The sequence below is a fragment of the Ascaphus truei genome, chromosome 8 (genome assembly GCF_040206685.1).
Source record: "Ascaphus truei isolate aAscTru1 chromosome 8, aAscTru1.hap1, whole genome shotgun sequence".
NCBI lineage: Eukaryota > Metazoa > Chordata > Amphibia > Anura > Ascaphidae > Ascaphus > Ascaphus truei.
Genome location: NC_134490.1, coordinates 40,827,646 through 40,844,727, shown reverse-complemented (window position 1 = coordinate 40,844,727; position 17,082 = coordinate 40,827,646). Strand labels below are relative to the sequence as shown.

Here is a 17,082-nt window from a genome sequence, read left to right as displayed (position 1 = left end):
TCAACCATTCCACGCAGGCAGCCATATTGTGAATGGCGCAGCACCACGGATAGCTCACGCCATTTTGTTGCTGAGAAGTCGCACCCCCGCGTCTTGATGTGACTGCAAGTGGCTGGCTGGAAAATGTCAGTTCTGTCAGTTAAAAGGTGCCTTAAACTTATATCTAAGTAATTACTGTACATTTAATATAACGAGACACTATAGCTATATACATTTTAATGTGTATAGTTATTGTTTATATATAGTTAAATACACATGTATTTGTTCAAATACTTATGTCTATTGTTTTTTTAAAGCACAACAGCAGTTAAACGCACCACTGTTATTAGCTCACTTTGGTCCTAAATGGCACTGACCCTTTATAAGGTTTCAGCATTTAGGCCCCATTTAACTACAGAAAATGACAAATATAACAAACCATTCATATACTTGTATTGCCCCCTCCCCCTTCTACAATTAAGGATTTAACCCATAGACTATCCTGGAATCCCCACTTTATCGGATGTTTAATTGAACATGATACATTTTTTAGCAGAAAACCAGGATATATATATTTCTATAGAGGTATCTGTACCGTGTTAGCCGAGCTTAATAATCAAAAATTAATAGACAATACCGTTCTGTGGCAATATATAGATATATCTTTTTATTAAAAGATCTAGACATGTCTAGGTGCACTATCTAAACATAGGTTATACAAAAATAGAATAAACAAAGCACTCACAGGTCTTAAAAATTAGAGAGAAAAAAGTTTAAGACAAAAAAATCTTCATTTTCAAGAACCCTTTTCTTTTGTATAAAATTTTTACTACGTTCTTTTAAGACCTGCGAGTGCTCTGTTTAAGTTATACAGTATGTATATATTATATATATATATATATATATATATATATATATACACATGTAGAGGTATCAGTACCGTGTTAGCCGAGCTTCAATAATCAAAAAATAAATAGACGATACCGTTCTGTGGCCAACGAAATGCTTTTATTTGTGCGAGCTTTCGAGATACACTGATCTCTTCTTCCGGCGATGTTACAATGAATGTAACATCGCCGGAAGAGAAGAGATCAGTGTATCTCGAAAGCTCGCACAAATAAAAGCATTTCGTTAGCTACAGAACGGTATCATCTATTAATTTTTTGATTATATATATATATATATATATATAATTATATATATATATATTTTATATATATATATATATATATATATATATATATATATATATATAATGTGTGTGTTGTGTGTGGAAAGTATCAGGAGCCCCTGTGTTGGCATAAAGGTATTAAATGTTGACTCATAACAGATTGATCTTTGTACCCAAACAGCTAGGAGGTTAAGCTCCTTCTCAAGTTCTCAGCCATAGATCAGCAAACATTTCTGAAGAGGAACACAGATATCGCAGAAAGAAGGGACGATTACGGTTTCACACCCTCAATTTAGGTGAGAGTTATTTACTGCAAAAATAATAATAAATAAGCCATATTCAATGTTAGAAGGTAGAAAGTAAACACAGCCATGATAAATATATATATATATATATATATATATATATACTGTATACTGTATACTGTACATACATACATACGCACACACATTAACATATACTTAAAAAAGATTCCAGAGAGCTATAAATATAGAGGTGTGTGTGTTTTAAGAATATGTTTATGTGTGTGTGTGTGTGTGTGTATGTGTATATACAGTATATAGATCCAGAGCAGGATGAAAGAGAAAGGAGAGGGGGTTATGAGAGAGGCAGGGAGAGGGGGATATGAGAGAGAAAGCAGAGAGAGGGGGATATAAAGACAAAAGTAAATAAACATTTTTTTTCATTGGTTTATTTAAAGCAGCAAAAAGTGAAATCTTATATGTTTTTTGAAGTGAAACTTCTTTGTTGGCACAAATCGCCTTCATATAGACGGAAGCATGTAACAGAAGTGACGTAATTGTTGGCAGAAGATGCCGTCGGCGCACACAAGCACCAATGTCATCAGCACATGCACCAAGGCGCCCGTTGCCGCGCGAATGCGCAAAAGCGGCCATCGCCATAAATATGATTATTTATTAGTTACCCTATTGGTGCTGGAAAGAACTATTTTCTATGCCGAAGATGCAAAGTGACATTTTTATATCAACTCCTTCACTGCTGGCAATACGTTATATGTGGACTTTAAACTGAAAATCCATAAATTAAAACCCAATTATAATTTATTTTTAAAATGAACCTTAAAGAATTCCACATAATTAGTTTATATTATATAATGCCCACCCATCTCGCTATAATCTCAAATGTAACCTTATATAGCACTTTCCATACAAATCTTTCAGCTCAGAATATGGCCATAAAAAAATTACCAACCTAAAAAAAAACCACAATAATTTTTTAATTCAACTCACCCTTAAATATGTCCCCCGTCCCACCCAAAAAAACATAAATCCTTTATGTATACAGGATGAACCTAACACATTAACCCCATATAGACTATTAATCCTATATAGTCTACATATAGACTAACCCCAACATTTAATCTTTTATGTACCCTTATAGATACATCCCAATAATATGTGAATATTAAATAAACTTTAACCAAATTAATTGTATATAGGAACAAAGAAAAATAGACCCTACAATATGTTCATTTCAAACTGACCCTATAATTTAGGTAACGGAATAAAATAGTTCGTAAATATAAAATCACCCAATAAAAAATTAACCCTGCATCAAATTTTAAAATAATCTTTGTACAGGTGCGACGACGAGTATTCTAAAACTTGTCTTTGAAAATCTGGGGCAATCACCAACAATACCCCAGTAATGCTGCAACATTTTCTGTGACATTTCTACAGAAAAACTAATGGCCCATCGGATTAACAGCAGGGGTCCCAGGCAGTCTCATTCAGTTTGAATGGGACTGCCAGTAATCCCCCGCTCTGTTAATCCGATGGGCCATTAGTCTGTCTGCAGAAATGTCACTGAAATGTTGGCAGCATTACCTGGATATTGCCCCAAAATTTCCAAGGCAAGTTTTAGAATTACCCGTGGTCGCACCTGTATGTGTATGTAAACTAACCCTTAAATTATCCCTAACATTTGTGCATACTCTAGAAACCTGAAATACCTATAATCTTTTCATACAAACATTAACTGCCCCATAAATACTAATCCTATAATTTATGTACAAAAGATACAATGTTAACCCTGCACATTTTGTATTTAGAATTATCCCAGATATCAACCTGTTTAAAATAATCCTATAATTTGTACATGTGGAACAGACATGAAATTAACTCAATAAAATGTGCATTTACGATAAATGTAAAAAGTAATCTATAATCTATGTTAATAGAATATCGTAAATTAAATCACATAAATCTTTGTATGTGAAATAAACTCATAATTAGTCATATAACACAATAATGCCTGCATATAAAGTAACCCCACATTTAACCCTATTATTTTTCTATGTAGAACAAACAATGCCAACATTATCCCTTATAAACAAAATCAAAAGCTAACGTATACATTTCTGTGTATAGAATAAATCATACAAAGTAAACCCTATAATTTGTGCACCCCAAAAGTAACTATAAACGTTCCATATATATAATAATAAAAAATTCACGAATAATTTTTGTATGTACCTTGTCTAACTATATTACATCTGAAATGAACCCATCATGTAACCATATAATTTGAGTATATAAAATTCTCCCAAAATGTAATTCCATAATTTCTGCATATAGAAGAATCCTAAAAAGTTAATCTTATAAACTGATTTAAAACACAAAATGAACCTGATTTCAGCATATAAATAACCCTAATAATTGACCTTGAGAAAGCTCATATTTGAAACTATAGCATGCCCATATAAAGTGAACATCTGTGCATATAAAAAAAATCCAAGACCTAACACTATAAACTTTCTATATAGTATGAAACCCAACATTAACTCATAATTTGTGTATGCATAATACCATTGTGACTAACCTTTAACATGTGAAACGAACCCAGAATGTAACTTAATATTTGAAACATGTAAAATAAACTTCCCCCAAAATCGAATCCTTTAATTTCTACATAAAGAATGACCCTACAAATAAACACTGTACTGATCATATTATAGACTAACCCAAAAATAGAATTCCACAACACTTCCGTGTACAAAGAAATCATAATATCTGACACCTCTAACCTTGCCATATAGGTAAACCCTATTATTTGTGCACGTAGAAAAGACACCTAAGCATTAACCCTGGGTCCAGCTTTGCGGGTGAAATAAAGATGCCCGCCCGCATTATACAGTAGTCCCAAACAATGTTCTATCTACGTCCGAGTCTTCAAGTTCACTCTCGCTCTGGAGATAGTCCTGGTTTCCCAGGCCGTTGGGTTCCCCCGGGATGGGCTGGTCGGAGACTCCCTCAGCTTCGCCCATGATGGTCACGAGGGTACACAACAGTGGCCGGCTACGGCATATCTGGGCTAAGAACCGGCCTTGGTGTCTCAGCCGCTCCACTTCTCTGTCCTTTTCCTTGATGGAGTTCATCAGTCTCTGTGTCACCTGCTCGGACTGTGCTAACCTATGCTGGCATTGAAAGATCTCCCTGTGGGGGGACAACAGGAAGTTAGTTCTTTGCTAAAACCTATATAAAAGGTACTGAGCCTATATTTATTCTGTCCTATAGGAGGGACAATCCCACAATGTTTAAAGGTGCAATCCGAAGTAGCTGGCCAGAAAACAACATTTTGTAAAGAATATGTCTAACTGTGCTAATAGCAAATATTCTGTTTCTGTGGAATTTAGGGGCTTATTCAATATAGTCCAAAGCGGGAGTTGAAGGGGAGGGGGGTGTTTTGGCCAAAATCCTCAATTGATGTTATCAGTGGTTTTTGGGCCAAAAACGCCACTTCTGACTATTTTGAATAAGTCCCTTTATTACAAGTTTAATTCTTTTGGGGCCCTCACGTTTTTGTCAGTCAAGAGTTTTCTTTGCCCTTATCCCCTCTGTCCTTATCAGAGAGCCAATAAAAATAAGGAGAGGGATGAGAGGGAGGGTTTGCCTGTGCAAACTATTGTTGAACACAGTGACATCAGACAAAAGGGAGCTGCCAGAGGAAGTCAAAACCCTCTCCAAGCCTCAGCTCATCATGTTTACAGAGCAACTTTAAATTATTATTGAAAAATGCTTACACAGTAGGTGTCATATTTTAATTAAAAAATACCAACATAAATAACCCAGATGTAACCCAATAAAAACATGTCACAGCCATTAGTACATTTTAGTCCTTGGAGAGACTGGCCCTTTAAAGGTTACATCGTTACTTGTTTGTAAGCCCATGTATTTTCATATACCCAGTGTGTAGTGCCTGTACCACCTAGATGTCCTGCCTGTAGAAGGCTCTGTACCTCTGCAACATCCAGCCTTAGAGGTCCCAGGTTCTTTATCTCTGCATAAAATAGAAAGGCAGAGGACACTCCAAAAATAATGAAAAGTTTTTTTATTGTTTATAACATCAATTCTTTCAAGTTGGGACCGAAACACCTTGGAAAGATAGACGTAATAAGCCAATAAAGACAATGTTCAGCATTTTTGGAGTGCCCTCTGCCTTTCTATTTCATGCTAAACATTCTTTTGGGATCTACCAAGGAAAAGACCCCAGACAGGATTTGGTGCACCAACACATGTTTAAAATTCAAGTATAGGAGTGCATGATCAACAACCAATTTTTTTTATCTCTGCACCCATGTCCTCAGCTGTCAAACACTAGGGGTTCCTTCCAGGCTCTGTATCTGAGTTGTTGAGCACTAGAAGTTTCAGTCTCTGTATCCCCTGAAGTGTCCAGCTGTAGAGGTTCCAGGCTCGGTACCCCTGAGGAATCCAGCCCTAGAGGTTCCTGGCTCTGCACCTAATCCCCGAAACTATCCAGCCCTAGAAGTTTCGGCTCTAGAATCAAGTACCTGTCTCCGACTCTGCCTAGTTCAAGGGATGCCAGGCTCTGCATCCACCCAATATATTCAGATGTTAAAGAGCATCATGTGCTGGTATTAGAGGGGCAAAGCAGCTTTACATGGCTGAGGGCACATTTAGCTCCTTTACACCTTGGGGGTGGGGGGGAAACACCGGGATGGGTTTGGCGAGGGTATGGTTACTGACCTGTCCTTGGTGTCGGTGATATCCCTCACCGCAGTGCGCAGTTGCTCGTCCTTCCGGATCAGACTCTCTGCCTGCTCCCTCACTGTGCTCTCCAGCTCTGCCACCTTGCGGTGAAGCGCGGCAAGGTGAGCGTTGGCTTCTTTAATCTGCACCACGGTCAGGACAGACATACTGGTGCAGGGGTGCTCTGCCCACCCAAACCTACTGCACCTCTAGGTCTTGAGAACTACTTTATGCTATGTTAGTAGATTAGATTGCAAGCTCTTTCGGTCAGACATTCATTATACCAATGGGCATGGTGCCCACGCTAACCTGCTCTAATGCCGGCACTTAAAAGACACTTTATTCTGTGTGACTGGGTTAGATGGTAAGCTCTTCGGGTCTGAGATTTCTAATGACAATGGGCAACTTGCCCCCCCAGAACTACCCCAGTGCCAGCCCAGGGAAAACCACTTTATGCCGTGTTACTGGATTAAAATTGAAAGCTCTTCAGGTAAGAGATTCATAATCCCAATGGCGCTGTGCCGTGGGAACCCAGTTAATGCTGTATTACTGGACTTAGATTGCAAGCTCTTTCACATCTCCAGTGCCAGGCCTAGAAAACCACTTGATGCTGCATTAATTGGTTTAGGTGGTAAACTCTTTAGATGAGAGATTCATAGAGGTGACATGATGCCAGTGACTGCCTAAGATGAGATGCCAAATGCCAACTCTCCACTTTATATTGTGCACTGGAGATCGGATTGAAGTTAATATGATGCCACGGGGCCAGGTTGCCCACTCTTCAGCGCCAACTCAAGGAATGCCACTTGTTCCTGCACTACTGAATCCAGACTGTAAGCTCTTTTGGTCAGCAGTTCATAAAGGTGCCCACGCAGATGCTAGATCTACCCTCAGAGCTTGTTCTGGAAGTCACTTTATGATGAGAAACACGAATTAGATTGTAAGCTCTGTAGGGTAGGCGTTCACACCAGCCACATCCTGCCTGAAGTGGAGCATCAGCATCTCGCTGTCTGCTGCCCGCTGTCTGCTGCCCGCTGCCTGCTGCAACGCTATCTCTGGATTTAAAGTCCCATCACGAGCTAGTTAACCGTGCACAAATTAGCACCCAAAGGGTCATGAGGTCATCAAGGCAGGTGAGATTTTGGAATACCCTTCACTGGATCCGCCAATCAAAGCAGCCTCTGATCAATAGTCAATTGCCAATGGACGGTCACCTCCTGGCACAAGAATCTCCCATAATTCTCGGCTCCTGGTTGCTAATTAGTCCTGTAATTAACCTCAGAAACTTCTGATAATATTTAACTTTCTGCAGCTCCGAGCACCAGGAAGCTTCTGAAGGCTGCATGCTGTTTGGATGAGGCACAGTGACAGACTGCTGCAGATCTCCGGTCTGATTGGCTGGCTGCTTTTCGTTCTCAAGCCATGATTTGCCGGAGGCATGCTGAGACAGGCTGGGGGATGTTAACCATATAGTGTCCAGGTGTTCCTCATATATAAGGAGTGTGACTTCCATGGTATTATTTAGAGAAAAGGGACAGTGGCAATGAGAAGGAGCACAGAGGACAGGTACAGTGACTGAGAAAGAGCACAAGGGACACAAATAGAGAAAGTGACAGAGAGCGAGAGCAAAAGATGTTACCGATGGTGTAAAGGAGAAGGCAGGACAGTGACAGAAAGGAGAAAGTTCCATAAAGAAGGAATTTAGGGGACAGGCCAGAGAAATAGTGTCCATAGTGACAAGGAGTAGATAGGACAGTGATGAAAATAATCACTGCTACAAGTAGCAGAGATGGGGACAGCCACAGTGTGGCCAGAGACAGAAGGAAAGAGAAGGGTCTGTGACAAAAAAAGGGGACAGAAACAGTAGGAAGGAGGCGAGGGAGCTCAACGACAAACCCCATGGGATATAAAACCCACTTACTCTCGTTAACGCATCAGACTTAAATTAAGTTAGAATACTGCAGGGATTCCAAAGATGCTGTGGTTAGGGTTGGGGAATCTCTGTAACTGCTGTTTCCTTTACCAGAATCCCTTGCTTCTTTCGTGTTCACCGTTTATAGTCTTCTCCCAAGTGAGGGCAATGACATCATCAGACTGCAACAAAATCGTCACCTGGGTTTATCTACCTTCTTGTTCTATCCCAAGGCAGCAGGGATGAAAAACCAGGTGATATTGTATTTAGAGTACAGGAAATGGCACTGTTAATCGCATCACTGACAATGCATTGTGCAGAAAAAATATCTGAAAACTCGCTGTGGAATTTGATAGTGAAGGCTGAAAAACAGAAAGTAGCTGGATTTCTAAAAGAGAAGTACCCTTTGCGTTAATGTCCATGAGGAGCACGGCATTTAACGCCTTCGCTACCAGAGTAGTGACAACTGTCTTGGCATCAGTTCCAAAAATCCTCAGCAGAGGGTGGGGTCGTGCCTGTGATGCTCTGATTTCTGCAGCATCTTGTGTGACGCAGAGAGATGCTGATGTTGCTAAGGATGCGAAATACAGGCTGCATCACTCAGAGGTACCCGAGGCTGCATCCCTCAGTGACGTGCTGGTGTGGAGAGGGCACGGCTGTGGACACTGGAAAGGCAGGAGCTTTTGGAATAAACAGGAGGTTCAAGTGCCAGCGACAGACAGGACAAGGTAAGAGTTGGGCAAGGATTTTGTTAGAACCCCTCTCTTGTAAAACACACTATAAAGGTATCCGACTCTGCTTTCTACTCCCTTATATCCTCTACTCCCTTATATCCTCACCTCTAGAAGAAGGACTAATTGTTTTACACTTGTAATAATGCACAATATTTAACATGTTTTGCGAATGCAAAACGGAACCCTTCCACTTTCAGAGGGGATGGCAGAGCAATATGATACAATCCAGAGCCATATTATACAGAGCAGGGCAATGAAATAACATGCAGAGCCATAATATACTGTACTATGCAGATCAATATTATACAATGCAGAGAAATATGGGTAATATACCATGCAGATATAATGACATGCTGAGCCATATTATAGCATACCGAGCAATGTATTACCATGCAGAGTAATATAATAATATACAAAATTGTACAATAACATGCAGAGTGATATAGTAATATGCAGAGCGATATAATAACACACAGAGCATATTATATTATGCAGAGTAGTATAATATAAAAACATTGCTGATCCCTCTGCTATTTATCGCTGCTGATCCCTAATGCAGCACGTGGTGCTTTTTAAGCACTCCACAATTGATAGTAATACACAGTGGTTGACAAATCACCAAAAAATCTACTCGCCACACAAAAAAATCTACTCGCCACCTAGTACCAAACGTGTGCTGCTTGGGCCAATATTTACTCGCCCGGGGTTAAATCCACTCGCCCGGGGCGAGCAAATGTATAGGTTTGTCGAACACTGGTAATACATACATATATTCACACTGATACACACACATTAGACACTGGTAAACACAGAGACATTGATACACACAGATACTGATATGTATACAGACACACTGGTACACACACATACTTTAACAGGCTATGTGCCGCCCTTAGGCAAGCACTATTAAGGCCACTTCTGACTGATACACAAATATTATTAACACACTGATAAACACACAGACACAATGATATACATATAGACATAAACACTGTTACACACACACATATATAAATTGCACACCAGTATGCTGATACACACAGACATACAAATGTTATATACTGTTATTAGAAGCCTGGACTTCTTTGGCTTCTAATTATACAGCAGGAGAGAGTCACAGTGGGCACATTCCTGGATACCAAGGCACAGAGCAAAACAAGCAACTGACATGGGAATTTCTGCTTGAGAGAATTAATCCACAGAGAGCCGCTAGCAACAAAAACCATGATACTTTCAGAACCGTGGAACACCTGCTATTTGTACTTGGTTCATAATGTAAGACAGGGGTATTCAACTCCAGTCCTCAGCACCCCTCCCCCCCGCCCCTCCCCCCAACAGGTAAGGTTTTCAGGATATCCCAGCCCCGGCACAGGTGGCTCAGAGGTTCAGTCGAAAACTGAGCCTCTGATTGAGCCACCTGTGCTGAAGCAGGGATATCCTGAAAATCTGACCTATTGGAGGAAGCTTGAGGACTGGAGTTGAACACCTTTGATTTATGGGTTCAGCCCGCCTAGAACCAAAGTGTACTGAGGAGTAGCTCAGTGAGTAAAGACACTGACTGGCACTGAGTTTGAAGCAGGGGAACCTGGTTCAATTCCTGGTGACGGCTCCTTGTGACCTTGGGCAAGTCACTTTATCCTCCTGTGCCTCAGGAACAAAAAAAAAACATGGTAAGCTCCACGGGGCAGGGACCTGTGTCTGCAAAATGTCTCTGTAAAGTTCTACGTAAAACTTGCAGCGTTATACAAGAACAAACATTATTATTTCTAATGGCAGTGACATGTTTAAAGGGTAACATCTGGGTGGTTAATGCCCAAAATTTGACAACGCCAAGTATTTTAAATCATGTTTTAAAGTAAACATGGTGAGCCGAGACTTGGGAGGTTTGGTTTCCTCTGATCTCCTCTGGCTGCTCTCTTTTGTCTTCAACAGGAGTTTGCACAGGAAAATCCCCCCTCTCTTCCCCTCCCCTTAGCTTTTTATTTATAATCCACCATTGGGATTGTCATGGCCCATGTAGTGCAGCATAATATGTATTACGAGGTCTGTTTTCACCTCTCTGATTTTTAACCTGTGTGTTTTATTCCCAATACATGAGTCCAAACCCTAAATTAATATGGCTACTAAGCCCATCTCTCCTAGTGACATTATTAGACATCAAAGAACCTTGTCAGAGAAGCTGATGATAAGATAGTTTCACCAATAAGTATTTTTGTATTCTGCATGGAAACGGCTCAGTACTGCCTGCTGAGGTGGAGAAATTGAGAATGAACAGCAGGACTTGCCATGTGGACACCCTACTGCATGCTTTGGGCCTTTATAAATGAAAGTTAAAAAAATAATTAACAGCTAGGAAATAAATATAATGAAAATGTTAATCTGCTTGAGAAGGCCCACGTGCAAGATAGATCATTTGAAAAAAATAGAGGGGCCTGCCATGAATTTCTGGAGATGTGACCTCTAGAGTTGGACAGGACCGTAGATGACATCTGTAAAATGGTCTATAAGTGTGGTCACCATCACCCTGTGTCCCCCCTTTGGAGATGCAACTGCTAGAACTGTACTGGTCCCTAGATAAAGTCTCACAGATGATTTATAAATACTATAACCTCGTACCCGTATCCTTCTAGAGATGTGACTTCTAGAACTGGACATATGACTAGAGGAGATCTGGCCTATAATCTTTAAGTGGTATCACCGCCATTCTTTGTCCTTCTTGAGACGTGACATCTAGAGTTGGATACTGGTATCGAAATGAGGTCAAGGCCAATGATAAATGGTGTCAACACCTTTTTATGTCCTTGTGGATCAGTGACCCCCAGAATTGGTCACAGAACTCCAGATTACGTCTCGCCAATGATTTATAAGTGAAATCACCATTTGTCTGTGTCCTTCTTGTGCTGTGACCTCTAGAACTGGACAGGACCCTAGAAGACATTATTCCGATAATCTATAAGTGATATCTCTACTTTCCAAGTCCTTCTGAAGATGTGACATTTAGGACTAGACCCAGACTTTGAACATATTGGTTGGATCTCTGTATTTACCAGGCTATCCCCAGCCACCGAGCTAAACAAATATATATTTATTGTCTTCAATAAATAAACGTTCCCAGCGATCCAATGCTATGTCAATGGAAGACGAAGAGACCTCCATATTTAGGACTATCACCACAATTTTAATGTTACCCTCTCAGTTGTCACACGGCTGTCACTGTGTTTTGTCCAGGTAACTCATGGCTGGGACATCCCAACTGGAGCGGGAGATGATGACCAGAGCCCGGCGTCAGTATCCGCAGTGCCAGGACCCCGTAGAGAAGTTGAGGCTGCAGTGCCTTGCCAGGGGGGCATCTGGAATCAAGGGCCTGGGCAGGTAATGGGAAGGGGTGATATAATGGTAATGCATCTCCTGCAGTAACACAAAGATTACATGTATTCTCCCCTCTCCTTCCCTTTTCTCTCCCTTTCTCTTCTTTTTTTGTGTACCCCCCTACCCCATCTCATTCTTCTCATTGTTTTCTCTCACTCTCTCCCTTATATCCCTTGCAATTTTCCGTTAACGACCCTCTCTTTTTTCCTCTGTACATTTGTTCATTCATTCATTTTTGCTCATCCCTCTCTGATTTCTCTCTTCTACCTTCATCTTTTTTTTTTTACTTCTCCGCTTCTCTTTCTCCTACTTTATCTCTATCTCTCTTCTTCCCTCTTCTTTTCCATCTCTATCCCTCTCTCCTCCATATGTTTTCACACAGGGCTTTCCGTATCATGGATGATAACAGAAGCAGTTCTCTGGATATGGAGGAATTTTCCAAGGGCCTGCAGACCTATGGCCTCTCCCTGCAGCCAGCGGAGGTGCAGGAGATCTTCCAGCTGTTCGATACAAACGGAAACGGGACCATCAACTTTGATGAGTTCCTGATCTCTATCAGGGTAAGAACAGAGGGATCAACAGGAAAAGTTATAGGGAGCTGATATATGTAGAAATAGTTAAATTAATAGAGTTAGAGCGAGTGATTATATGAAGCAATAATAATCAAAAATGAATAGACGATACCGTTCTGTGGCTAACGAAATGCTTTTATTCTTGCGAGCTTTCGAGATACACTGATCTCTTCTTCCGGCGGTGTTACAATGGATGAAGCTAAAAAAAAAGGGGGTTTAAACTTAAAACAGTGCATACTGGAATGTGATCTGTGATGGAAGACAATCCCTCCCCCGTGCAGTTTTATGGCTAGAGGTGATAAAATGTCCCTGAATGTCAGTGATGTGAGAGTATTTGTGTATGTGAATATAAATAGGTAAAGAGCCCACAGTGTACACAGCGCTTTACAAAATGTGTGTGTGGAGTGGGGGTGTATATCAATGTTGTGGGTAGGTGTGGAAGTGTAAGATATTGTCTTACATCACAGATCACATTCCAGTATGCACTGTTTTTAAGTTTAAAACCCCTTTTTTTTAGCTTCATCCATTGTAACACCGCCAGAAGAAGAGATCAGTGTATCTCGAAAGCTTTCAAGAATAAAAGCATTTCGTTAGCCACCGAACGGTATTGTCTATTCTTTTTTGATTATTAAAGCTCGGCTAACACGGTACTGGTACCTCTGTATGAAGCAATACAGAGTTATACGGAGGAGATCTGTGGAGCAATAAGAGGCATTATAGGGAGCAGTTATATGGAGCAATAGAATGAATTAGAGGGAGCAGTGATATATGGATTAATCAGCTGAGTTCTAGGGAGCAATTATATGGAGCAATAGGAGTTACATGGAGACGTTATATGGAGCAATTGGAGGAGTTATAGTGAGAGGTTATATAGAGCAATAGGAGGAGTTATAGGGAACAGATATACTCCAGGGAGAAAAAGTAGAAGTTATAGAGATCAGTTATATAGAGAAATTGGGGGAGTAAGTGATAAGTTAAAAGGAACAGGCCCTCATTGCACACTCTGTGAAGCCACCTTCCCTGTGCTGGAGGAGATTTTAGTTCCCACTTATTTGAACACAACTGATCTGTTCTCCAGATGATTTACGGCATATGGGTTCCTGGCTCACTGACCCTTGCTCTCTCTCCGCAGCCCCCGATGTCCAACGCACGAAGGCAGGTCATACTGGAGGCCTTCCATAAAATGGATAGGACAGGGGACGGAGTGGTAACAGTCGAAGACCTTAATGGCATTTATAACCCCAAATGTCACCGTAAATACCAGAATGGAGAGTGGAACGAGAGGCAGGTCTTTCAAAACTTCCTGGACAATTTTGATTCAGCCTATAACAAGGATGGACAGGTACATCTCTTATACTTTAAGGCCGCGTTTATAGTCCCGGGGACGAGACATTGCATCAAAACAAATGTATTGAATCCGTCGCTTGTGCTTATAGTAGGAGCAACGCGACAGAGCGACGGCTTGGTCGCGATAGCTGGAAGTCAATTACATTTGATTTTTCAGCAACTGCAGCGTGACGTCTGCGCCGCCGTCGCCAGGACTATAAGCGCGGCCTTACCAATTCGAAGAAGTTAACAAAAAGCAGCGCCACTGATTTCAGATATTAAACCATCCCTTCATTAAGGAAATGTATTCAATATTTCTCTTGGTTTGAAAGTAAAGAGATGGGGTACTCCGGGTGTGGTCATAAAATGTAGATGTATTGTGGGTTTGGACATAAACATTAGTGGTACTTTTGCCCCACTGATGTACTTTTATATTCCCTTTATTGTAACCTTCACCCCCTTTGCTGGGAAAGGTATTCACTACCTTCTGCAACTTCTCTTTCCCATTAAATCTCCCACCCTCCAGTGAATGTGTGTTTCCCTTCACCCCATATTGTATAAATATATGTGCATGTTTATTTACTACTCAGAGTGCTTCTCTTCTCTCCTGTAGGTAACAGAGGAGGAATTCCTGAATTATTACAGCGGTGTCAGCGCTTCTATAGACAGTGATGTTTATTTTGTTGTCATGATGAAGAATGAGTGGAAGCTTTAGGATGTCATAGGTCTTTCCTACTCTTCACACTATAATAATCCTAATTAAACACTATAATAATCCTATTACACAATGCACACAGATGATACATATATACAGGTATTATATATCCACAAGATGGCCGCACATAGTTGGTGAAGAGCTTTACAGGAGGCAATCATGGTGCACGGTAAAGGCGATTAGTTATAGTAAAAAAAAAAAAGTTAATTTATTATGTCCAAAATGCACACAGAATTTGGAACATAACAAATTAACCTTTTTGTGCTTTATCTGAGTGCTGTGCCGGTATCATAGATCACTTGTGATGTAATACACACACACACACACTCACTCTCACTCACACACACACACACTCACACACTCACACACACACACTCCCTGAAACGTTATGTGATTGGAGTCTCTTGCATTAAAAATGCAGCACATATACTGAAGGTCTAAGAGTGTGTGTATGTGTGTGTGTGTGTGTATATATATATATATATATATACATGTTCCATTCTTCTATAACTAATGCACTGTACGTGTCCCATGCATATATACTTAATATATGTCCCATGCATGTATAATTAATGCAGTTTACCTGTCCCATCGGGTAGTAATGACCTCACAGCTGATGCGTCATTAGCACGATTGAGACACAGGTCTCAGCTCTGTTACATTTAAGGCAGCGCGGGGGCGTTTGATGGTGGGGGCTGATACTTTATCTTGAGACAGTGTAACAAACATGTGGACCCAAAGGGGTAGCCACTAGCCTTAGACAGCATAGGCATCCAAATAAATGGGAAAGCACTAACTGCTTACACCTGCCTACCGTTTGGAAAGGAGCTTATCACAGCGTTTGTTTCTTCGTTCACTACATAGTGTTTATATGGTTTCCACTTGGAATGTTTCAGTTCTAGCAGCACCTTGCACTTCTCATCAACTCTATACACCTAGCACTGTACCCTGCCCCTCCTCCCCTACCTCCTCAGTTACAGCCTGTTGCTCCATAGGTTTTTAAAGTACAGTATATGGTTTCTTTTACATTTAATGATTTAATAAAAGTTAGGTTTTATATTAGTGGAGGCTGAGTGCATCCTACAGGGATCCTTTTCTCCCCTTCATGCAAATCCCATGCATATATACCTAATGCACTATACATATCCTATGCATATATACCTAATGCACTATACATATCCTGTGCATATATACCTAATGCACTATACATATCCTATGCATATATACCTAATGCACTATACATATCCTATGCATATATACATCCTGTGCATATATAACTAATGCACTATAAATATCCTACATATCCATATATACAGTACCTAATGCTATTACATATTGCTCATGATGCACATATGTATACCATGCATATACATAATGTACTATACAAACATCATGCAGGTATATCTAATGCACTATACATGTACAAAGCACACATTGCTCTGACAAATGTCATATAATGCACTTACATCCACACACGCAAATGATGTACTGTGATAAACCTAATGCACTTACTTGTATACATACATACACCATGCACTATAAAGCAATCACATATTTAATACAGTACATTATGCATCTATATGCAGTTATACATACAGGCATAATACCCCTACAACTCTCGTATATACAGTACGTATACAATTCACCTACTGCAGGGATATATAAATGCACTATACACCTTATATTTTCATGTTTCCCCCTTCATACTATATCTCTTGGATCAGCACTCCTCAGACTCCTCTGCTGGCACTTATAGGAATTTCTGTACTGACCCCATAAGAGCAATCCTGGGAACTGTAGTTCTGATAGAACACTATTCTGTTACCCCTGCTTTTGGGGTGAAATTTACAATCTATACGGGTTTTAAGCCATATGAATATGTTTACCATCAACCCATGGATCTATTTAGATTGAAAGTTCTTTGTGGTAGAAATGCCTTATTGCCCGTGTGTTCTTTTTGTTTCTGTTGCACTTATCTGTTTAATGTTAGTTTTTTGCTGTCTTTAAGTTACTGTCAAAACGTTGCATTATATATAAAATAAAAATAACTTAACACACACATTTTCTTCACTTAATATGCCTCTCTTAATGCTGCTACTTTTATGTGGAGTAATAGGAGGAATTAGGGAGGAGTTATAGGGAGCGGTTATATTGGGCAATAGGAGGAGTTATAGGGAGAGGCTATATGAAGCCATAGGAGGAGTTATAGGGAGAGGTTATATAAAGCAATGAGTTATATGGAAAAATAGGAGGGGGTTAGGAAGGAGGTATACGGAGCAAATATATGAAGCAATA

At 40.2% G+C, this 17,082-nt stretch overlaps 2 protein-coding genes across 3 annotated transcripts; one reads left to right on the top strand and one right to left on the bottom strand.

The window, feature by feature from the left end:
* CAPS (calcyphosine) lies at nucleotides 1-16,846 on the top strand. Of its 2 annotated transcripts, XM_075611619.1 has the most exons (6): nucleotides 1-146; nucleotides 1,332-1,446; nucleotides 12,034-12,177; nucleotides 12,557-12,734; nucleotides 13,879-14,088; nucleotides 14,686-16,846. In XM_075611619.1, exons 3-6 carry the CDS (start codon nucleotides 12,041-12,043, stop codon nucleotides 14,785-14,787), a joined length of 627 nt encoding a protein of 208 aa, XP_075467734.1. In that variant the 5' UTR covers nucleotides 1-146; nucleotides 1,332-1,446; nucleotides 12,034-12,040; the 3' UTR covers nucleotides 14,788-16,846. The 2 variants fall into 2 exon arrangements, with proteins under 2 accessions (XP_075467734.1, XP_075467735.1); XM_075611620.1 differs by lacking the exons at nucleotides 1-146; nucleotides 1,332-1,446 and adding an exon at nucleotides 8,678-8,799.
* On the bottom strand, nucleotides 1,329-8,629 carry VMAC (vimentin type intermediate filament associated coiled-coil protein). Its single transcript, XM_075611623.1, has 2 exons — nucleotides 6,157-8,629; nucleotides 1,329-4,605 (listed from the first exon to the last, which is right to left on the bottom strand). The coding sequence occupies exons 1-2, from the start codon at nucleotides 6,324-6,326 to the stop codon at nucleotides 4,299-4,301; spliced, it is 477 nt and encodes a 158-aa protein (XP_075467738.1). The 5' UTR covers nucleotides 6,327-8,629; the 3' UTR covers nucleotides 1,329-4,298.
* Nucleotides 16,847-17,082: the final 236 nt, after the last annotated feature.

Bases quoted from the DNA above. Each gene is read 5' to 3' on its own strand.
- VMAC (XM_075611623.1), bottom strand. From the start codon at position 6,326: ATGTCTGTCCTGACCGTGGTGCAGATTAAAGAAGCCAACGCTCACCTT. The intron at 4,606-6,156 runs GTCAGTAACCAT...GTCCCCCCACAG, and splicing joins ATCACCGACACCAAGGACAG to GGAGATCTTTCAATGCCAGC.
- CAPS (XM_075611619.1), top strand. From the start codon at position 12,041: ATGGCTGGGACATCCCAACTGGAGCGGGAGATGATGACCAGAGCCCGG. The intron at 12,178-12,556 runs GTAATGGGAAGG...GTTTTCACACAG, and splicing joins GGAATCAAGGGCCTGGGCAG to GGCTTTCCGTATCATGGATG. The intron at 14,089-14,685 runs GTACATCTCTTA...TCTCTCCTGTAG, and splicing joins CCTATAACAAGGATGGACAG to GTAACAGAGGAGGAATTCCT.